Genomic DNA, 24,425 nt, shown 5'->3' with positions numbered 1-24,425 from the left:
TTGAAAGGACTGCAGTGTAGTGACTTGCTGGGGTTAGCTTTGAGAGGACTGCAGTGTAGTGACTTGCTGGGGTTAGCTTTGAAAGGACTGCAGTGTAGTGACTTGCTGGGGTTAGCTTTGAAAGGACTGCAGTGTAGTGACCTGCTGGGGTTAGCTTTGAGAGGACTGCAGTGTAGTGACCTGCTGGGGTTAGCTTTGAGAGGACTGCAGTGTAGTGACTTGCTGGGGTTAGCTTTGAGAGGACTGCAGTGATACACCAGACCCACAGCCATATTCCTCATAGAAAAAAAAAAAAAACACTGGAACATACAGTACTGTACAACTACAAGCAGGCTACTGCTAAAGTTGAAAACAAATGCCTACACATTCTTTCGCAACTTGATCAGATAGATCAATACCCCCCCCAAATAAATATTCTCCATCGCTGTATGAGACATACTTTAGATATAAGATACATTATATGTATATAATATAACTGTCTGACTGGGACATTTAAGGACAGAGGAGTGAGTGTCTCAGGACCCCTAACTGACCTCATCTGGAGGTATCCCTGCATCTTGCCTCATTTGTATCAGTCTGGAGTCTCCCAACCAAACCACAGCATGGCCACGGGCAGTGAAGTCTTAGTGAAGTCTTCATATACAGTGGAGCAGCGACTGGAGGTGGGCACTGACTGTTGACAGGTGTCTCAGAGGGATGAAGCTAGCAGGAACATCTCTGGATCTATTACCAGGTGATTCCCTGCATGTCTGACTGCACCAGTGATGCAAGGCAATCTCAATCTCTAAAATTAGACACAAGGCAAACCCAGAGGAGGGAAACTGATACATAGGGGAGTACACCTTTTATCATTTCCTTCATGTGTTTCATTTTCCAAGACACCATTTTTCCATGACATTATTGGCTTACTGGAGACAAGCAGCATTGGGCCCAGCTAATCAATACAATCATTGGAAAATTGTGTTGAGTAAAGTCTTAGGGTGAAATCTATGTTATTATGCAATTGTTTAGTGTTCAGCCTGAAAATGAAACCAAGGCGACCAGTGTTCAGCATCATTGGTGCAGTCGTTCTTTTCAGAGTACTATTTAGTTTAATCTAATCAGGGCTATATTAAGTAGAATAGAGAAGAGATGTCACATGGGGCTTGCTAAGGAGAGCTTAACGCAGGTTGATGTTTAATTGGGATGAATCTTGTCTTGGAGGCAGAGCGGTTTCCACTAAATGGGACAGCAGCAAAGTCAACATTGATATTATAAACTGGGTGGTTCGAGCCCTGAACGCTGATTATCTGACAACCGTGGTATTCTACAGGTATGACACATTTCTTTTTACTGCTCTAATTACATTGGTAACCAGTTTATAATAGCAATAAGGCACCTCAGGGGGTGTGGTATATGACCTATATACCACGGCTAAGGGCTGTGTCCAGGCACTCCACAATGCGTCGTGCATAAGAACAGCCCTTAGCCATGGTATATTGGCCATATACCACACCACACAGGGGGTGTGGTATATGACCTATATACCACGGCTAAGGGCTGTGTCCAGGCACTCCACAATGCGTCGTGCATAAGAACAGCCCTTAGCCATGGTATATTGGCCATATACCACACCCCCTCGTGCCTTATTGTTAAATATATCGTAAATATTAAATAAAAAACAACAATTTGCTTTTTGGTCTTCATTGAAGGTTAGGCATAAAATCAGATTGTATGACTTTGTGGCTGTGCCAGCTAGTGACTACCGTGCAGAGCTGCCTCCAGTACGTGAGCCATCCCAGTAAATACCAACCTGCAAGCAGTGTGTGTGTATTGGGCCCTTAGATAAAGTACTCTTCATATTATTATTATTATCATAATTCTTATCATCATCATCATCATCATCATCAAGGAACACAAAAACACAACTCCCATATAAACAAAGAAGAAAGTCAAGTTTAATTCATCAAGCATTGTGCACTTGCTGGAGCAATCAACGTTGGGTTCTTGTAATTCACCAAGTGACTGTGCTATTTAGAACTGGCGGTGGCATTGGAACGGAAACCATTTCCTTCCAGGTAAATGTCTCTCTCCCAGAACACTTTAGAGAGAACCCGGCGATGGAGTAGAGTGGCTGTCACTCCAATAAGTAAACATAGAAATAGTGTCATTCACACTGCAATGCATTGTGTTATTAAACACACTTTTATTGTGTAGGTGCTAAATGAAAGTGTCATTCATCCATTCATTTAGGGAGGGAGAAAGAGTAAATGGTGACATAAAAATTTGATCAAATGAACAATGAAAATGGTAACCCAGGGAAGGTCTGGCTCCCCGTGGCCTACAACCATGTGTAGTTGAGACAGTGTCCGGACCCAGATGTGCATGTGTCTGGTTTCTAAGTTTACACAGCCTATCATAATCTCAAACGATAAAGTCATCTTTTTTTTTTTTTGTTTACTAGCCATGCATACAGTTCACAGGAGGTTGGTGGCACGTTAATTGGGGAGGATGTGCTCGTGGTAATGGCTGGAACGGAATCAGTGGAATGAAATCAAAAACATAGTTTCCAGGTGTTTGATGCCATTCCATTTGCTCCGTTACAGCCATTATTAAAACGCTGTTCTCCCCTCAGCAGCCTCCACTGATACGGTTGACAACAGTTCAGTCAGTGTCTTCGTAGGAGCTGGAACTTTCCAGACAAACTATTTACACTACTGTTAAATAACAATTATAATCATCATCATCATCATTACTGTTACATATTATATTATCATCATTATATTATTATACATTTGAATACTTAAAGAGGAGTGGGATGTTGAGAAAACGTTGCACCCCAATTCATTGTGATACCCAATCAAAATCAAATTCAATGGAGAGGATGTGGGATGGCACCCATTACTGAAAAGTAAACTGTTTCTAGAGTCTGTAGAGATATTCAAATACTGAAAGATGTCCTCCGAGTACCATCTGAATGAAACGGTTACAATATTCAGCAATCTGTCGTCAGAACATTCTGACACCAAAATTAAAGACAGGATTATCTGACAGACACCTCTGCTACACTTAACACAACACTTCGAAAAGGGGAACACAGGAAGTAAGACTGTCTTTTCCACCAGTTTTTACCCCTTCCGCAAAACAAATAAAAGAGAAAATTAAAAAGAGGCTCATTCAAGTCACCTCTTTGATTCTGGCCTAGTGATGAGTACAACACATCTCATTGGATAAAGGTAGGTAGGCTTTCTCTTTTTCCTGCACAGAGAAACCTAGTACGCAAATCAATTACTCATCCATGTTTCCAAACAAGTAGATCTGAGGGATTACCTCCTCTTGAGTCAGTGCAGTTGCTATCTTCTGCTCTGTCAGTTAAAACGGAGAAAGAAGCTCGATGTGCTGAGAGAAAAACTGGGTCATATCAACAAAACTAAAACTATGTTAAAGAAACATATTAATGATCGCAGAACAGCATAAAGAGTACACATCCTGTTCAGTAATACCGACAGACGACTCAAGACGGAGAAAACAGGATAACATAAAGCGAGTGCACTTTTCTTTAGTCCTGTTTGTTTGTCAATTTCTCTCGAGGCAAATCCTTTGAATTCCTAATTTAGTTCTATTAATTATGAACATATCATTAATTACATCATGACTGATTTTATGCACCGAAGAGTTCAATTCCACCACATTTCTACCATGAGTTTGTTAATCGTCGCTGTTGTTGGTGTAAGTATTGTCCTCCTCTCTGTGAATCATCCTGTATGCAGACTCCCTCTCTCCCCTGGTGTCCCGCTAGGCCCTGGGGCTATGTTCTCTCTCCACTGGCCACTAGCGTCGCCCTAGGCCCTGGGGGTACGTCCTCTCTCCCCTGGTGTCGCCCTAGGCCCTGGGGGTACGTCCTCTCTCCCCTGGTGTCGCCCTAGGGCTATGTCCTCTCTCCCCTGGCGTCGCCCTAGGCCCTGGGGGTACGTCCTCTCTCCCCTGGTGTCGCCCTAGGGCTATGTCCTCTCTCCACTGGCGTCGCCCTAGGCCCGGGGGGTACGTCCTCTCCCCTGGCGTCGCCCTAGGCCCTGGGGCTATTGTATATTGCAGGAGGAGCAGCATGGGTCATTCTTGTCTGGCTGGGCGGCGTAGTCCATCTGCCGAACAATCTCGGCAAACAGTTCGTCCACCATGGTTTTGCTCTTGGCCGAGGTCTCCATGAAGGGACAGCCCCACTCCTCGGCCAGAGCCTGGCCCTCGCTGGCCGACACCTCCCTCTCACTCTCCAGGTCCACTTTGTTCCCCACCAGGATCACTGGGACCTTCTCGTACCTGCAGACGACACACACACAAACAGATGCAGAAACCATCATGTGACATGAATACATGGTCAATCACTGTCAAGGCAGATCAGAATGAGATGTGATTTGCTGAGATGTTGAACTGAGATATAGGGGTGCTGACTAGTTTCTCAGCCTTTGTGTTTTCCTGTACCTGACGTCCTCTCTGCACTCTCCTAAATAATAATTTAATAGGCATAATGAAAGTTTCATGTTGACAATAAATCAATGAAACCATAAATAATTACATTAAATCCGTGTGGATATTATCCTGAAATATATCATCTAAAAGGCCTGACAAATTCAGTTCTGAGACGTGTCTTGCTGAGAAAGAAATCTATACCGACAACATACTATATTCCAATTACTATCAATGACAACTCAAGTACTTAACCAGCCCAGCAGTCAACAGGAAGTGGGTGAAATCACCCACAATCCCCTGGAGGCAGGAAGAGGCCATGTTGGGAAAGTGCTGCCACTGAGGAAATGGGCTACTTGCACGAGTGCCATAAAGACAAGTGTTACATCATATTCCTAATGAAGGACCTGAGGTCTTAATACTAACTAATACTAATACTCACAATAAAGACTACCACAAACATTTACTGAACATGATTCAAAATGTCTGCAGGGTGGTTAGAGCGTTGGACTAGTAATCGCAAGGTTGCAAGTTCAAACCCCCGAGCTGACAAGGTTCAAATCTGTCGTTCTGCCCCTGAACAGGCAGTTAACCCGCTGTTCCTAGGCCGTCATTGAAAATAAAAATTTGTTCTTAACTGACTTGCCTGGTTAAATAAAGGTAAAATAAAAATGGATCAATACAAAATACATTGGTTATATCGACAACATTTCAGTTGATTGGAGACATGTCGGGAGGAGCTGGTGATGTGAATTAAGCAGCTCTATTTATGACACATCACAGAGAATAAAGGCTATGCTTTTATTCTTCATCTGCAAGTAGCTCTCTCACTGGTTATAATATGAACCAGAACACACCACTGTGAACACCACTCTTCTCATGTTATGGAGCACAAACATCCCAGGAGAATCATGCTCCCAGACACCATTAAACTTTTCAAAGGTTAGCCTCTATGTATGAAACATTAATTCCTCTGAGTGATTTAACACTATTTGACAGAAAAACAATTGTCCTTGATTGCTATGGTAACAGGTACACAAGGAAATGCATAGTATTGGAGAGATTGATAGAATCAGTGACTTTTCTTAAGTAGAGGAACGTGAGCTTCTTGTCACGAGGTCCATGGTCTGCGGGTTCCAGTGCTAAATAAGCTTCAACTGGCAAAGAATAAGAAGCTCACTTTGATCTACTCCTGAATATATTATCCAGAATGAACGCTCATTTCTACTTTTCTCATTCTGTGGGCCAAGCCAAGAACTACAGGGGTTAAAACAGCAGAGTTCATGTGCCTGTGAGCTACTGTGTGTGGCTGTGACGCACAATACAGTCAGCCACCACACAGCGTAGCAGAACGGCTGGAATACATTAGCCTTTTGAACCCAACATGTACAGTCCTTCGATTGTTCAAACAGCTGGAGACAGCATTCCTAACTCCAACAAGTTATTGGAGGCCCCTGATTGGACAACACTGTTATTCAGGAACACATTTTTGTGGCGACAGTAAAAACATGCAGTCCAACTATACACTCCGTCCCCATGATCACTGAGAGGGCCTAACCATAGTGCTGCTGAGAGGGCCTAACCATAGTGCTGCTGAGAAGGTCTAACCATAGTGCTGCTGAGAAGGCCTAACCATAGTGCTGAGTGCTGCTGAGAAGGTCTAACCATAGTGCTGCTGAGAAGGTCTAACCATAGTGCTGCTGAGAAGGTCTAACCATAGTGCTGCTGAGAAGGTCTAACCATAGTGCTGCTGAGAGGGCCTAACCATAGTGCTGCTGAGAAGGTCTAACCATAGTGCTGCTGAGAAGGCCTAACCATAGTGCTGCTGAGAAGGCCTAACCATAGTGCTGCTGAGAAGGCCTAACCATAGTGCTGCTGAGAAGGTCTAACCATAGTGCTGCTGAGAAGGTCTAACCATAGTGCTGCTGAGAAGGCCTAACCATAGTGCTGCTGAGAGGGCCTAACCATAGTGTTGCTGAGAAGGCCTAACCATAGTGCTGCTGAGAAGGTCTAACCATAGTGCTGCTGAGAAGGTCTAACCATAGTGCTGCTGAGAAGGTCTAACCATAGTGCTGCTGAGAAGGTCTAACCATAGTGCTGCTGAGAGGGCCTAACCATAGTGCTGCTGAGAGGGCCTAACCATAGTGCTGCTGAGAAGGCCTAACCATAGTGCTGCTGAGAAGGTCTAACCATAGTGCTGCTGAGAAGGCCTAACCATAGTGCTGAGTGCTGCTGAGAGGGCCTAACCATAGTGCTGCTGAGAAGGTCTAACCATAGTGCTGCTGATAAGGCCTAACCATAGTGCTGCTGAGAAGCCCTAACCATAGTGCTGCTGAGAAGGTCTAACCATAGTGCTGCTGAGAAGGTCTAACCATAGTGCTGCTGAGAAGGCCTAACCATAGTGCTGCTGAGAAGGCCTAACCATAGTGCTGCTGAGAAGGTCTAACCATAGTGCTGCTGAGAAGGCCTAACCATAGTGCTGAGTGCTGCTGAGAGGGCCTAACCATAGTGCTGCTGAGAAGGTCTAACCATAGTGCTGCTGATAAGGCCTAACCATAGTGCTGCAGAGAAGCCCTAACCATAGTGCTGCTGAGAAGGTCTAACCATAGTGCTGCTGAGAAGGCCTAACCATAGTGCTGCTGAGAAGGCCTAACCATAGTGCTGCTGAGAAGGTCTAACCATAGTGCTGCTGATAAGTTTTAACCATAGTGCTGCTGAGAAGGCCTAACCATAGTGCTGAGTGCTGCTGAGAGGGCCTAACCATAGTGCTGCTGAGAAGGTCTAACCATCGTGCTGCTGATAAGGCCTAACCATAGTGCTGCTGAGAAGGCCTAACCATAGTGCTGCTGAGAAGGTCTAACCATAGTGCTGCTGAGAAGGGCTAACCATAGTGCTGCTGAGAGGGCCTAACCATAGTGCTGCTGAGAAGGTCTAACCATAGTGCTGCTGAGAAGGTCTAACCATAGTGCTGCTGAGAAGGTCTAACCATAGTGCTGCTGAGAAGGTCTAACCATAGTGCTGCTGAGAAGGTCTAACCATAGTGCTGCTGAGAAGGTCTAACCATAGTGCTGAGGGTGTGTAGAATGGAGGGCCTGACCAGGCCCTGCCTCTGTGGAGGTTGTGCCTGTTTAGAGAACCCACAGGGTAATGGCAGTCCCCTCCACAGGCGGGCGTCTCTATTCTGAACAGGGCTGTGGTGGCGCCGCCATCTCTACCAGCTCCAACTCATATGGAGGCCTGTGGCCGTCGTCACATGACTTCACATACTGCCTCACCACCTCGGATTACAGCCTGCTGTCCAAACCCACTCATTCATGGGAAGACATGCTCTGGAGAGCCCAGGGAACATGGAGAACAGTGGTATGGAAGCGTGTGTTTCTGTGTTTACGCAGAGGTAAGAGCAAAAGTAACACTATTTGGTAAAGGACTTGAGCCTGGCTCTGAGACTTACTGAGCTCTGATGGAAAATTATTTCAGATGAGCTTACAAACACAGCATCTCTCCCTGCTGCTATTGTCACAGCTGTCTGCTTCTCAGCACTCTATACTTCACGGGGAACAACCCCAGATGATTATGGATGATGAGCTAGAGAGGAGCAGCCGGGACGGGAGAAAAGTCAAATGAAAACATATGCATCCATTAAAATAATGACAGATTTCATAGGCTACCTAACGGTCTAATGGCAGAACAGCCACTCCACCATGCAGGAGAGCAGAACAGGCAGCACCCCAAAAAATATTTATCATCTGGAGAAGGGCTATAAAATATCTGTAATAACAGAGGGGAATCCTGCAATCCCAGGGGGAGTGTGAGGACGGCTGCCACGGATACCAAAGCCTCACAGAGACTTTGCACAATGGGCTCTCTGGGCCAGGCGCTGGGTGAAGGAAGGGAGGATGAGGGTGGACAGAGAAGGTCCAGGGTAGCTTATACTTATGCCCATATTTGAGGTTTTGAGCCTGTTGGCTATACATTCTCCACTCTGAAGTCTTGAGCGGTAGTCTTCAACGTAGATACACGGGCGAGCATGCAAACACTCCACTCCCACTGTCTGTCAGTCTGACTGCATGTGGCTAAAGCACTGTCGCTGCAAAACACCCAGCGCAGCTCTCCCAAACACCCCTTATTTATAATGCAAGATGCATCAACAGATATAGTCCTGGGCCTAGCTGAGGGAGGCAGGGTGGGAGCTGCGTGCTGGTCTCTGGGCCCAGCCGCTGGGTTTATCAGGCCCTAGCTGAGACAAAGCCAGCCAGCCTGGCCTACATGGTGAAAGAGGGCCAGCCAGGTCCCTGCACAGTGAGATAGAGTTTGTCCTGAGTCTCCTGTACCTCAGGCTGGCTGTGTGTCTGTCTCAGTGAGTTCACACAATGGAGCCCAGCTGAGGAGTAGTGGGTCTGACTGGAGGTGACTCAGGTGGTTTTATTGAGATGAATCAGGGCAGGGGCACAAATGAGATCCACCACAGTCCAGGAGACAAATTATTTCACTTATAACTCACTTTATCACAATTCCAGTTGGTCAAAAGTTCACATACACTAAGTTGACTGTGCATTTGAACAGCTTGGAAAATTCCAGAACATGTCACGGCTTTAGAAGCTTCTGATAGGCTAATTGACATAATTTTAGTCAATTGGAGGTGTACCTGTGCATGTATTTTAAGGCCTACCTTCAAACTCAGTGCCTCTTTCCTTGACATCATGGGAAAATCCAAAGAAATCAGCCAAGACCTCCACAAGTCTGGTTCGTCCTTGGGAGCAATTTCTAAACGCCTGAAGGTACCACGTTCATCTGTTCAAACAATAGTACGCAAGTATTAACACCATGGGACCACACAGCCGTCATACCGCTCAGGAAGAAAACGTGTTCTGTCTCCTAGAGATTAATGTACTTTGGTGCGAAAAGTGCAAATCAATCCCAGAACAGCAGCAAAGAACCTTGTGAAGATGCAGGAGGAAACAGGTACAAAAATATCTATATCCACAGTAAAACGAGTCCTATATTGACACAACCTGAAAGGCCGCTCAGCAAGGAAGAAGCCACTGGTCCAAAACCACGATAAAAAAGCCAGAGTATGGTTTGCAACTGCACATGAGGTCAAAGATTGTACTTTTTGGAGAAATGTCCTCTGGTCTGATGAAACAAAAATATAATTGTTTGGCCATCGTTATGTTTGGAGGAAAAAGGGGGAGGCTTGCAAGCCGAAGAACACCATCCCAACCGTGAAGCACGGGAGTGGCAGCATCATGTTGTGGGGGTGCTTTGCTGCAGGAGGGACTGGTACACTTCACAAAATAGGTGGCATCATGAGGTAGGAAAATGATGTGGATATATTGAAGCAACATCTCAAAACATCAGTCAGAAAATTAAAGCTTGGGCGCAAATGGGTCTTCCAAATGGACAATGACTCCAAGCATACTTCCAAAGTTCTGGCAAAATGGCTTAAGGACAACAAAGTCAAGTTATTGGAGTAGAGGTCGACCGATTATGATTTTTCAACGGCGATACCGATACCGGTTATTGGAGGACCAAAAAAAGCCGATACAGATTAAATCGGCCAATTTTTTATATTTTATTTGTAATAATGCCAATTACAACAATACTGAATGAACACTTATTTTAACTTAAGATAATACATAAATAAAATCAATTTAGCCTCAAATAAATAATGAAACATGTTCAATTTGGTTTAAATAATGCAAAAAGTGTTGGAGAAGAAAGTAAAAGTGCAACCAATATGTGCCATGTAAGAAAGCTAAAGTTTCAGTTCCTTGCTCAGAACATGAGAAAATATGAAAGCTGGTGGTTCCTTTTACCATGAGTCTTCAATATTCCCAGGTATGAAGTTTTAGGTTGTAGTTATTATAGGAATTATAGGACTATTTCCCTCTATACCATTTGTATTTCATTAACCTTTGACTATTAGATGTTCTTATAGGCACTCTAGTATTGCCAGTGTAACAGTATAGCTTCCGTCCTTCTCCTCGCTCCTCCCTGGGCTCGAACCAGCAACACAACGACAACAGCCACCATCGAAGCAGCGTTACCCATTCAGAGCAAGGGGAACAACTACTAGAAGGCTCAGAGCGAGTGACGTTTGAAACGTTATTAGCGCACGCTAACTAGCTAGCCATTTCACTTTGGTTACACCAGCCTCATCTCGGCTTGAAGTCATAAACAGCGCAATGCTTGACGCAAAACTAAGAGCTGCTGGCAAAACACACGAAAGTGCTGTTTGAATTCATGTTTACGCGCCTGCTTCTGCCTACCACCGCTCATTCAGATACTTAGATACTTGTATGCTCAGTCAGATTATATGCAACGCAGGACACGCTAGATAATATCTAGTAATATAATCAACCATGTGTAGTTAACTAGTGATTATGATTGATTGTTTTTTATAAGATAAGTTTAATGCAAGCTAGCAACTTACCTTGGCTTACTAAATTTGCGTAACAGGCAGTCTCCATGTGGAGTGCAACGAGAGAGAGGCAGGTCGTTATTGCGTTGGACGAGTTAACTGTAAGGTTGCAAGATTGGATCGCCGAGCTGACAAGGTGAAAATCTGTCGTTCTGCCCCTGAACGAGGCAGTTAACTCACCGTTCCTAGGCCATCATTGAAAATAAGAATGTGTTCTTAACTGACTTGCCTAGTTAAATAAAGGTATACAAAAAAAGAAAAAATTATCGGCAAATCGGCGCCCAAAAATACAGATTTCCGATTGTTATGAAAACTTGAAATCGGCCCTAATTAATCGGCCATTCCGATTAATCAGTCGACCTCTATATTGGAATGGTCATCACAAAGTCCTGACCCTAATCCTATAGAAAATTTGAGGGAAGAACTGAAAAAGTGTGTGCGAGCAAGGAGAACAACAACCCTGACTCAGCTACAGCTCTGTCAAGAGGAATGGGCCAAAATTCACCCAACTTATTGTGGGAAGCTTGTGGAAGGCTACCCGAAACGTTTGACTCAAGTTAAACAATTTAAAGGCAATGCTACCAAATACTAATTGAGTGTATGTAAACTTCTTACCAACTGGGAATGTGATGAAAGAAATAAAAGCTGAAATAAATCACTCTACTATTATTCTGACAATTCACATTCTTAAAATGAAGCGGTGATCCTAACTAAACTAAGACAGGGAATTGTTACTAGGATTAAATATCAGGAATTGTGAAAAACTGAGTTTAGATGTATTTGGCTAAGGTGTATGTAAACTTCCCACTGTACAGTGCCTTGCGAAAGTATTCGGCCCCCTTGAACTTTGAGACCTTTTGCCACATTTCAGGCTTAAAACATGAAGATATAAAACTGTATTTTTTTGTGAAGAATCAACAACAAGTGGGACACAATCATGAAGTGGAACGACATTTATTGGATATTTCAAACTTTTTTAACAAATCAAAAACTGATAAATTGGGCGTGCAAAATTATTCAGCCCCCTTAAGTAAATACTTTGTAGCGCAACGTTTTGCTGCGATTACAGCTGTAAGTCGCTTGGGGTATGTCTCTATCAGTTTTGCACATCGAGAGACTGAAATGTTTTCCCATTCCTCCTTGCAAAACAGCTCGAGCTCAGTGAGGTTGGATGGAGAGCATTTGTGAACAGCAGTTTTCAGTTCTTTCCACAGATTCTCAATTGGATTCAGGTCTGGACTTTGACTTGGCCATTCTAACACCTGGATATGTTTATTTTTGAACCATTCCATTGTAGATTTTGCTTTATGTTTTTGATCATTGTCTTGTTGGAAGACAAATCTCCGTCCCAGTCTCAGGTCTTTTGCAGACTCCATCAGGTTTTCTTCCAGAATGGTCCTGTATTTGGCTCCATCCATCTTCCCATCAATTTTAACCATCTTCCCTGTCCCTGCTGAAGAAAAGCAGGCCCAAACCATGATGCTGCCACCACCATGTTTGACAGTGGGGATGGTGTGTTCAGCTGTGTTGCTTTTACGCCAAACATAACGTTTTGCATTGTTGCCAAAAAGTTCAATTTTGGTTTCATCTGACCAGAGCACCTTCTTCCACATGTTTGGTGTGTCTCCCAGGTGGCTTGTGGTAAACTTTAAACAACACTTTTTATGGATATCTTTAAGAAATGGCTTTCTTCTTGCCACTCTTCCATAAAGGCAAGATTTGTGCAATATACGACTGATTGTTGTCCTATGGACAGAGTCTCCCACCTCAGCTGTAGATCTCTGCAGTTCATCCAGAGTGATCATGGGCCTCTTGGCTGCATCTCTGATCAGTCTTCTCCTTGTATGAGCTGAAAGTTTAGAGGGACGGCCAGGTCTTGGTAGATTTGCAGTGGTCTGATACTCCTTCCATTTCAATATTATCGCTTGCACAGTGCTCCTTGGGATGTTTAATGCTTGGGAAATCTTTTTGTATCCAAATCCGGCTTTAAACTTCTTCACAACAGTATCTCGGACCTGCCTGGTGTGTTCCTTGTTCTTCATGATGCTCTCTGCGCTTTTAACGGACCTCTGAGACTATCACAGTGCAGGTGCATTTATACGGAGACTTGATTACACACAGGTGGATTGTATTTATCATCATTAGTCATTTAGGTCAACATTGGATCATTCAGAGATCCTCACTGAACTTCTGGAGAGAGTTTGCTGCACTGAAAGTAAAGGGGCTGAATAATTTTGCACGCCCAATTTTTCAGTTTTTGATTTGTTAAAAAAGTTTGAAATATCCAATAAATGTCGTTCCACTTCATGATTGTGTCCCACTTGTTGTTGATTCTTCACAAAAAAATACAGTTTTATATCTTTATGTTTGAAGCCTGAAATGTGGCAAAAGGTCGCAAAGTTCAAGGGGGCCGAATACTTTCGCAAGGCACTGTATATACTGACTGCAGCTCTAAGGCTGATGTGTTGCTTTTCTCAGAAGACAAAAACACACCCACATTGGGGCACCTCACAGTCATGGTCTCTTATTGGAGGTTCAGTGACATTTTTGAATAATTTGCTAAATCAAGGGGCAGGAAAGAAACCGAACACTTACAAATTACATTACATATCTGAATGAATCAACTTCACCAAATCTGAAATGAATACTGGCTGTGTTTAATTTGAAATGTGTTCTACTTTCCCCTCATGCTAGATGAAAATATGGGAGAAGAGGAGTACAGTAGCTAAGATTAGATTGGTCTAATTTCTGGGTTTTATAAATAGAAATTGGAGTGACACAGTCAGTAGGTTTCACCCTCTCTCCCCTGATCTCTGGTTCCACATAAACATTACAGCGGCACACACAATGGAGCATGAACCTCAACACATTATCCTAATAATAATGAAGTAAATAAAAGTATAGATAACCTTCAGTAACTGTAAATTGTCACCAATAAAAGGTAGAAATGCAGCAAACACATGACGTTTTATCTGGTAACACGTCGTAGGGAAACCACTTAATATAAGGATACATAGAAATGTGATTCATTTGTGACATAAAAAAAAGTGTGCTTGAGGCTGCGCGTTTCTGTTTCTAATTGTTATTTTCTCTCCCGCTCAGTCATCTTCAACAATACCAGTTCAAAGCGTCAAACATTACTGTCTCCCTCAACAGCAGTACAATCACTTATATCGCCACTCCTACTAAACTGCTTGGCTGACAATGCAAACTATGTCATTATTTTCTATTGCCTTGCCCTTTTCGCTTGTGACTGAACTTCAATCATCTCTGAGTAGCTCTGTTTGTGTGACGCTGAAGCCAGGCTTCGAAAAATAGACAAGGAGTTCCCTGCATCAGTTCTTATAAAATGGTCCAACTTTGATCTGGGTGAAACAAATGTGTGTGTGGTCTTGACAGGGTTAACATTGACATGGTTATTGAAATTCACATGAAACCGATGAATCTGTGGGTTTTTTTTTTAATTTTAACAAGTTGACCTTCTATCAAATAGGATATTCCTCCATCTAATCACACGGGTGTTATGACCACTCCTCAGAGCCTGGTTTCTTCCTAGGTTCCTGCTTTTCTAGAACGTTTTTCCTGACCACTGTGCTTCTACATCTGCATTGCTTGCTGTTTGGGGGTTTTGGCCTGGGTTTCTGTATAAGCACTTTGTGACAACTGCTGATGTAAAAAAAAAGGGCTTTATAAATACTTTTGATTGATTGCTATAGAAATATCCAGCTGGCAGGAGATAATTCATGCCATGTTAGTAATGTGAATAAATAATGGTTAATAAGTGATCAGCAGTAACAGGTAGCCGCTACCATCCTGGGACTTTTACTAATAGTGTTATTCTCTGTTACAGCATTCAACACACTGAGAAGGGCTTGACAAGAACAAAGATACTGGCCACAGTAATACACCTGAATGCTGTGCTAAGAGAAATTAGGACACTATTGGAAAACCATATAGCCATGATCATTTTAACCAATCGACACATGGCAAACTCCGTTGACTTGATTGGTATATTCTTCAGTTGTAGATCACTGCGACATAGGGTGAGTCCTGCCTTCAACTAGAAGTGTACTCTGAGAACAACAAAACCTTCTGTGATCTCATTCTGACCCTGTCACCATAACAACCTAAGTCCTCTGGCTGACAATGGAAAGAAGTACAACATTACCCAGAAGGTAAATCACCCCTGTCCCTCCTCCATTTCCATGCGCTCCATCTGTGTCACCCGTCAGCTGGTATAACCTGTGCATGGCTTACTGTTGCTGGGGAGTGATGATCCCCCAGCAGGCATGGAGAAGGAGCTAATCACCTGGCCCCATGACCTCTGTTAATGGTGCTCTGTGCCACTGACGGGCGCCAAACACTGATAGGCGCTGACAGGGCTCGGGACTGGCCGCAGCACACACCAGCGCCTCCGACCTGGCAGGCGGCGGTGACGGCTCCTGTGTGAGACAGTGACAAGGACAGGAGAGGCTAAGTGAACAGCAGTAACAGCTGCATAGCCCCCAGTGCAGCGTGGAGCCTTGGAGGAGAGACATGGGGCCTCCTTGGCCCCGTGGTCATGAGGAGATGTCAGGACTGCCGGCTGGGCTGTGCACTAAAGCCCCACTCTACTTTCACCCCTCTGTATGGTGGGAGGGTGTGGTGACATCCAGCAGTGCCCAGAACATCTTTTAATATATTTTAATATATATACAGACTGATTACTCCAGCGCTTCCCAAAGTTGGTCCTCAGGAACCCCAAAAGGGTGCACTGTTGATTTTTGACCTGACACTACATAGCTGATTCAAATGATAAAAGCTTGATGATTAGTTGATTACTTAAATCAGCTGTGTAGTGCTAGGGCAAAAACCAACAGTGCACCCCTTGGAGTCCTGGAGGACAGAGTTTGAGAAAAAGCTAAATGACTAGGAATCATTCGACAGCCTACTCTTCCATTACAATATAATGGTAAATTAATTGGCTAATGATTCAGACAAGAGGTTGAGTCATTTCCTGATCTTCTACTAGGATCAGAATGTAATCAGTGTGCAGTCATTTAGCTGTTCGCTATGCGCCAAGGCAAAATCCTTGCCGCCATGGCCCAAAAAAATATGGAACATGAAAATATTTCTGCTGAGTTTCACTCTCCCCACATGAGAATACGAGAAGTTGCCAAGTTTCCTATCCCTGGAAAGCTCACACGAAAATGGCTAAGTAGGCCTAACCGGATAAATAAAAAGGTTACGAGAAGAAAATAGGCTACAACGACACCGTGAAATCCCCAGTTTGGAAGGACAACACGGTAGATGGTTACACAGCCTGCACGAAGTGCTGGAACAGTCCACATGTACTTTTCCTTTGCAAATGAATGGAATAATATGACAACCCCATAGTAGAGTAGTTTATCTATTTACCTAGTCGGCTTGTTGTGTGTTCTATGCAAGATAAATTGCAAGTGCTATCGGGAGAAGATTCACAGAATATAATACAGGCTGCATTTATTCAGGAAGCTGCTCAAGCTGTTACCATGCGCACTGGTTTACACTTTATACAGCCTAAGGTCTAATTAACTAAATTAATGCAATCATTTACTGATAATTAACTGAAGTATTGAAAACAAATAGGACTAACTGCTTGCACTTCGTGCAGGCTGTGTAGCCATCTACCGTGTTGTCCTTCCAAACTGGGGATTTCAGTGTCGTTCCTCGGTGCCTATTCTCTATTCCTAACCTTTCTTTTTTATTTATCCGGTTAGGCCTAAAATAGCCATTTTCGTGTGAGCTTTCTCATGTGGGGAGAGTGAACCTCAACTCTGCGCGTTGACAAATTAGCACATTTTCATGCGTGGGTGGCAGGTAGCCTTGTCTGCCCAGCGGATAGAGCCTTGGGCCAGGAACTGAAAGGTTGATTAGAATCCCCGAGCTGACTAGGTGAAACATCGGTCGATGTTCCCTTGAGCAAGGCACCTAAATCCTAATTGCTCCTGGTAAATCGCTCTGGATAAGAGCGTCTGCTTAAAAAACAAACAAAAAATGCTAATGTAACACAACAAGCACCTAGGTTTTTTAAAAATGTGTATTATCTTGATTTACAATGTTCCCGACCGGTGTATATAATTGTTCTGAACAGCGAGCAGACCCACGGCTTGAAAGAATGTTTTCATTCTACTCTCCAGATGATTTTTTTGGGACTCACCTGCAGGGAATTGTGGGTATTTGACGCGATGCAGGACTTTACTAATGATTAGCGCAATAGGATACATGTAGATTCAGCCTATTTATTTATAGCCACTATGCTGCATCCGTTAGGCTACAGGGGATAACGAATACTGCTAATAGCATAGCCTACCTGATAATGTGCAACAAAATGTACAAATCGTTTAAACAAATCATTTTTGCAATATGTAATTTTGCTCATTTCTGGAGGTGGAAATGATATTTTAGATGGTGTCAGTATGATTGTACTTTCATCCATTCTGTCGTAGAATGTAATTGTATGTCCCTAAACAAAGTGGACAGTCAACACCATCTGTGGATATGATGCTCATCTTTGTAGTGGTGCCAGTCATCCGAGGCAACCATGGAAACAGCTTAGGGGTCATGGTCTGGACGCCCCAGCACAGAGAATCCCCAATGTAACCTCTACTGTGTAAACATTCACTGTAAACACACTGTTCAACTCCAGAGAACATGGTTCCCATGCTCTTCTCTTCAAACAAACACTGTTTCACTGCTTAAGACGGGAGAGAGCTGGATGTTAGACAAGGGTCACCACAATCTCAGCGATACACTATCCCACCAACCCTAAAGATTCAGATGATCAACTTTATTATCCCACCAGTTGGAAATTAATTTGGTCATGTGCTTAAAAAGACAGTACATAAAACATGAAAACACAGAAACTACACAAAATAATTCATTCAAAGTGCTATAGCTACACACGTACAGTGAAAGTGCAATATGCTGTATACTCGAGGGACCAACAGCCTAAAAAAGTCCCCGTATCTATCTGTTTTAATTATATTTTGTCTGGCTGCTGCGGTGACTGAATTTTGAGTGAAGGGGATGATTACTGTCCTGTAAAATGCTTTCAAGTTTTAGGAGGATGAGTTATGTGTACAGGTAGCTGGCTGATTCTTGATCTATACCAATGATCCTTCCTGCAGTCTTAATCAAGCGCTGAAGCTTGACTTGGTCTTGCACTCACATGTTCCCGGAACACGCATATCAGACCAATGGACAGCACTCAGCAGGACAGATTTATAGAACATTTTGTAAAATATGGCGATCAACATGTAAATGGTTCAGTTTGCATAACAAAAATAACATTCTGTGTTGCAATTTCTTTATCTTTGCAAAGTCAGTCATTGAATTTCAGTTTGTCTATTTCGATTCCCAGGTACTTATATGTGGTCACTCTATCGACTGATTCCCCATTGATCTTCGCGGGGATAGTGGAATTTTGTTCCTTCTCAATTCCATATCCATCTCTTTTTTTGATTTTTATGTTTATTTCAAGAAAGTTATCTGAACACCACTGGAGGAATTTTAACGTTTCTCTGTCAAAACCTTGAAGAGAGGCTTGGTCTGGGTGGAGGAGACGTTTCTCTGTCAAAACCTTGAAGAGAGGCTTGGTCTGGGTGGAGGAGACGTTTCTCTGTCAAAACCTTGAAGAGAGGCTTGGTCTGGGTGGAGGAGACGTTTCTCTGTCAAAACCTTGAAGAGAGGCTTGGTCTGGGTGGAGGAGACGTTTCTCTGTCAAAACCTTGAAGAGAGGCTTGGTCTGGGTGGAGGAGACGTTTCTCTGTCAAAACCTTGAAGAGAGGCTTGGTCTGGGTGGAGGAGACGTTTCTCTGTCAAAACCTTGAAGAGAGGCTTGGTCTGGGTGGAGGAGACGTTTCTCTGTCAAAACCTTGAAGAGAGGCTTGGTCTGGGTGGAGGAGACGTTTCTCTGTCTAAACCTTGAAGAGAGGCTTGGTCTGGGTGGAGGAGACGTTTCTCCGTCAAAACCTTGAAGAGAGGCTTGGTCTGGGTGGAGGAGACGTTTCTCTGTCAAAACCTTGAAAAGAGGCTTGGTCTGGGTGGAGGAGACGTTTCTCTGTCTAAACCTTGAAGAGAGGCTTGGTCTGGGTGGAGGAGACGTTTCTCTGTCAAAACCTTGAAGAGAGGCTTGGTCTGGGTGGAGGAAACGTTTCTCCGTCAAAACCTTGAAGAGAGGCTTGGTCTGGGTGGAGGAGACGTTTCTCTGTCAAAACCTTGAAGAGAGGCTTGGTCTGGGTGGAGGAGACGTTTCTCTGTCAAAACCTTGAAGAGAGGCTTGGTCTGGGTGGAGGAGACGTTTCTCTGTCTAAACCTTGAAGAGAGGCTTGGTCTGGGTGGAGGAGACGTTTCTCCGTCAAAACCTTGAAGAGAGGCTTGGTCTGGGTGGAGGAAACGTTTCTCCGTCAAAACCTTGAAGAGAGGCTTGGTCTGGGTGGAGGAGACGTTTCTCTGTCAAAACCTTGAAGAGAGGCTTGGTCTGGGTGGAAGAGACGTTTCTCTGTCAAAACCTTGAAGAGAGGCTTGGTCTGGGTGGAGGAGACGTTTCTCTGTCTAAACCTTGAAGAGAGGCTTGGTCTGGGTGGAGGAGACGTTTCTCTGTCAAAACCTTGAAGAGAGGCTTGGTCTGGGTGGAGGAGACGTTTCTCCGTCAAAACCTTGAAGAGAGGCTTGGTCTGGGTGGAGGAGACGTTTCTCCGTCAAAACCTTGAAGAGAGGCTTGGTCTGGGTGGAGGAGACGTTTCTCCGTCAAAACCTTGAAGAGAGGCTTGGTCTGGGTGGAGGAGACGTTTCTCTGTCAAAACCTCGAAGAGAGGCTTGGTCTGGGTGGAGGAGACGTTTCTCTGTCAAAACCTTGAAGAGAGGCTTGGTCTGGGTGGAGGAGACGTTTCTCTGTCTAAACCTTGAAGAGAGGCTTGGTCTGGGTGGAGGAGACGTTTCTCTGTCAAAACCTTGAAGAGAGGCTTGGTCTGGGTGGAGGAGACGTTTCTCTGTCAAAACCTTGAAGAAGGGCTTGGTCTGGGTGGAGGAGACGTTTCTCTGTCAAAACCTTGAAGAGAGGCTTGGTCTGGGTGGAGGAGACGTTTCTCCGTCAAAACCTTGAAGAGAGGCTTGGTCTGGGTGGAGGAAACGTTTCTCCGTCAAAACCTTGAAGAGAGGCTTGGTCTGGGTGGAGGAGACGTTTCTCTGTCAAAACCTTGAAGAGAGGCTTGGTCTGGGTGGAGGAGACGTTTCTCTGTCAAAACCTTGAAGAGAGGCTTGGTCTGGGTGGAGGTAACCCACAACAGCGGTGTCATCTGCATATTTACAAGATGTGTGGGCTGAGTCGGTGAAAGTACGCAACCTTGAGGGGCTCCTGTATTCACCTTTCTAGATGTAGAGATGGCGGAGTTAAACTTCACTTGTGGAGTACAGTTGACAAGGAAACTATTAATCCACTTGATCAGTAGAGAGTTGACACCCAAATTCACAAGCTTATCCACCAGTAGGTGGGGTTAGATGGTGTTGAACGCGCTACTGAAGTCAATGAATAACATTTTCACTAGGCTATTTGCCTTTTCTAAATGTTGGAAAATATTGACCAGCATGACCACTAACGCATCATCAACACCCCTGGAGGCACAGTAGGCCAATTTTTTTGAGTCTAATTGGAATTGAAAGTCCAGACAGAATTAGTTTTAGAATGATTTTTTTCACTACATTTCATAAGTACAGATGTCACGGCTACAGGGCGTAAACACATAGGACATAGGATGATCTGCAAAACAGAAATACTGTATGTCCTCGCTACACTTTACTGTTGTTATCCCTGTGTAATAACACTACAATTACCCCAGTAACAACATTGTGTTACCATTTTGTAGTTGCTTAACAGAGTAGAACAGAGGTGTTACATAATTATAAGGTAATTACAAAGTCATGACATGTTGTCGATACATTTATGATTACAGTGTGACCACACACTGTATATGGGCAACTGTCATGCAAAGGGTTGGTTTATTGTCCATAAATGGGCATTGCCTTTGCTCCTGTGGGGCTGTGATGGGGTATTGGTGTGTCTTACAGTGGGATAATAAGTAGCCTGGATGCCATAGGAAAGTGCAACCAGACTTGAGGAGAGACTCTGAGACAGTCCTTGGGTGTGTGTCTGACTCCACAAACTGCTGGCCCACACCTGATGCATTCACACACGCACACTAGGGGATAATTCCCCGCCAGCCAGGCAGCCTCCCTCCCCTCACATATCTCTCCCTGTACTCACCTCTTTATGGGGGAAACATGCTGACCGCATTCTTTCATCTAGTCAGGACAGGAATGGATGTGAATGGTTTTTAAATGCAATTCAAACTCAGCGCGATCGTGAGCTTACTGAAAACAAACAAACGCCAAGATATCCAGGATATCTAACTCATAAATTGGTCATGGCAATTCTGACAGTAAATATTGGAGAAGGCAATATCAGCTCCAGATAATGATATTTTGGCGAAATCAGATTACTTGAGACCACGTTGTTCATATGCAAAGACTGAGGGGACTGTAACATGCCATTGGAAGAGTTCAAATGAAAAGTTGAGGAGTAATTTAGTAGTTGTGTGTTGTTAATCTTGTTCTCCATTGAGAGGCTTCTCGGTGGGCAGAGAGACTCATGTCTTTGTAGCTCATCAGTATCTTCCGTTGAGAGGCTTCTCGGTGGGCAGAGAGTCTCATCTCTTTGTAGCTCATCAGACTTCTCCATTGAGAGGCTTCTCAGTGGGCAGAAAGACTCGTCTCTTTGTAGCTCATAAGACTCCTCCATTGAGAGGCTTCTCGGTGGGCAGAGAGCCCCGTCTCTTTGTAGCTCATCAGTATCTTCCATTGAGAGGCTTCTCGGTGGGCAGAGAGTCTCGTCTCTTTGTAGCTCATCAGACTTCTCCATTGAGAGACTTCTCAGTGGGCAGAGAGACTCGTCTCTTTGTAGCTCATCAGACTCCCTCCGTTCACCCTGTCAGATACACTGACACCTACAATGAGTGATGCACCCAGTGCCACAGCTCAGTGCAGGCTGAATCCCCACTTCACACCAACTCTAGAAGAGGGAAACACCAACATGTGAATGTAGCCCAGGTTTGACGATACTATGGCATTCATATGGTGAGTGCAATTGTATAAGGTTTAAACCAGGTCTTGAGAGTGGATGACTCATTTCTCGTGTGACTGTAAGTCTGCCACAAATTAGGCCACTGCACACTCTGCCTTTATGAATTACTTTGCTAAGCTAAGGGATAACCAAGTCGTCTTTATAGCATGTGTCATTATTATAGCATGATTATAAACATGTAAGGACAATGTAAGGACAATGCATGTGGACACTAAAGATGGCCTGGCGCACCCATATAATGACAGTGCTGATCAGTGCTTTTCACACGCATGAGTCCTGCCTGTTCTGTTTCGTTCCTTCCAAACAGATTGCGACACTAATTAAAAACATAACTTCCTCTCTTCAGAAACAGGCCCAGTGTGATCCTCCAAACGTTGTGACTCTTGCCATTTTGAGGGTCTGCTAGAATCAGGCCTCTGTCTCTCTCTCTCTGCAGAGCCACTGGAGCTGTGACTCCTGGGTATTCCAACTGTCTATTTCACTGGGGTTGCAGCATCCAGGCTGATCCAGCATACAGAGCAGAGCTGCATTTGAGGTAGCCAGTCAGACAGACAGACACTATCTCCACTGTAATAAGTGCAGGGGAAACTGGTCTCAGATCTACTGATGTCCAGGGCCTGGTGTGGTTCAGTAGTACAGTAAAGTCTAACAGAGGAGAAATAACAGCATGGCCTTACTAAAATGGCTATAGAGCTATAAGGGAAAAATATAAGATGCACAAACATATGCCTCCTACCATACAAAATAAGACACAGACATGTCGTAAAAACTATGCTAAATAGGCTAGAATCATTTATGTGGTTGAAGAACCCGGTTGAACTGCCTTCAGAGAGATAGATAGGCTAGTGTTGGATGATACAGCACCAGTTGAAGAGATTACCCACTGGGCACATACTGGTTGAAATAACGCTGTTTCCGCATCATTTCAATGAAATTACGTTGAACCAACGTAGAATAGACGTTCAATTGACGTCTGTGACCAATGGGTTTTCAGTAGTAGGCTATAACATGCTTCAATAGGCCAGAGTAGGCAGTGGTTCTGCGTGTTGTATCATAACAGGCCACATCCTCAAAAGTAGTGTCATTTTTGTGTCTACTCTGCACAAAGGTGCACCTTCATAGATTGTGTAGTACCATTTGAGATATTAATTATGTTTTCTGTCAATGTGACAGATAAGTTGTCGGCTATCAGTGGGAAAATGCAACCAGGCATTATCATTCATTTACATCTATGCATGTTTACAATGAGAAATAGGCCTCCTGTAGGCCTTCCATAATACATGAATATGATCCGAAACCACACACCTTTTCACTCTGATGATCTGGTCCCTCATGGGTTTGATGTCTTGGAAGCTCTGCTGGTTGACAAGACTGTAGACAAGTATGAAGCCTTGGCCATTTTTGATGTAAAGGTCCCGCATGGATGCGAACTGTTCAGTACCAGCAGTGTCAAGAATCTCCAGAACAGAGGGTGAGGAATCCACCTCGATTTCTTTGCGGTAAAAATCCTCAATGGTCGGGTCGTATTTCTCAATAAAAGTCCCGGTGACAAACTGAACAGTGAGGGCGGATTTCCCGACCCCACCGCTGCCAAGGACCACCACTTTGTACTCGCGCATTGCTCCCTTGTTAGTTGATGATTTCAAGAGATTGTCGAAAGCTATCCCCGCGCAAATAACATTTATTCGTGTTCCATTTTGAACGGATATAAAAAAAAATATTGCATTCCTTACCACCGTTCAGCAATGGCAAATACAAAAGCAGAACACAAAGACTTGCTAACCGAAGATGGATTTCATTGTAGAAATTCCCCCAAGCAACTTCAAAATGTGCATTACAAGCTATTAAAACGAGGGACAATGTGAAACGTGTGGTTTTTCATCTGCTTAGCTTACCATTCTATGCATCATAAAAACAAAACTTGCTCCAGCGAAGACATTGGTGAAAAAACAGGACGGTTCCTGATGATGTATTCTGAAAGAAGACTGTCGCGTATTAACTCAACAACTGTTGATAAATAAATCCAATTTTAAAAGTTAATAATAGAAGCGTTCTTCTTTGATTATTTTCACCATCTCTTCCCGTTCCTTATGCGCTCACCAATACAATCCTGGCCGCCATACTCTCGGGTGGAGACCCACCGCCGCCGCGCAACCAACCCGTCCTCTCTCGGCTTCCGTACCAACGAAAAGGAGACGGGTCTTCGCCAATAGAAAGATGTACCAAGAACCCAATGGCTACCTTTATTTGCTGTAAACCTCACTCATGACTATCTGAATGCCATACGGAAACGGCCAGTAAAATTCAAGGGCTGGATTTCCGTTAATGTGTTCAATTTCTCATCATTCGGTAGCCAAGTGACATCCTCGGGGCGCTCATCCAATCACAGAAGCAGCTTGAGGA

At 44.0% G+C, this 24,425-nt stretch overlaps 1 protein-coding gene across 1 annotated transcript; it reads right to left on the bottom strand.

The window, feature by feature from the left end:
* Positions 1–1,915: 1,915 nt before the first annotated feature.
* Positions 1,916–24,391, bottom strand: LOC110501909 (ras-related protein Rap-2a). Its single transcript, XM_021579781.2, has 2 exons — positions 23,328–24,391; positions 1,916–4,296 (listed from the first exon to the last, which is right to left on the bottom strand). Exons 1-2 carry the CDS (start codon positions 23,639–23,641, stop codon positions 4,059–4,061), a joined length of 552 nt encoding a protein of 183 aa, XP_021435456.1. The 5' UTR covers positions 23,642–24,391; the 3' UTR covers positions 1,916–4,058.
* Positions 24,392–24,425: the final 34 nt, after the last annotated feature.

This window comes from Oncorhynchus mykiss, chromosome 22, assembly GCF_013265735.2.
Source record: "Oncorhynchus mykiss isolate Arlee chromosome 22, USDA_OmykA_1.1, whole genome shotgun sequence".
Lineage (NCBI taxonomy): Eukaryota > Metazoa > Chordata > Actinopteri > Salmoniformes > Salmonidae > Oncorhynchus > Oncorhynchus mykiss.
This window is presented reverse-complemented; position numbering and strand designations above follow the sequence as displayed.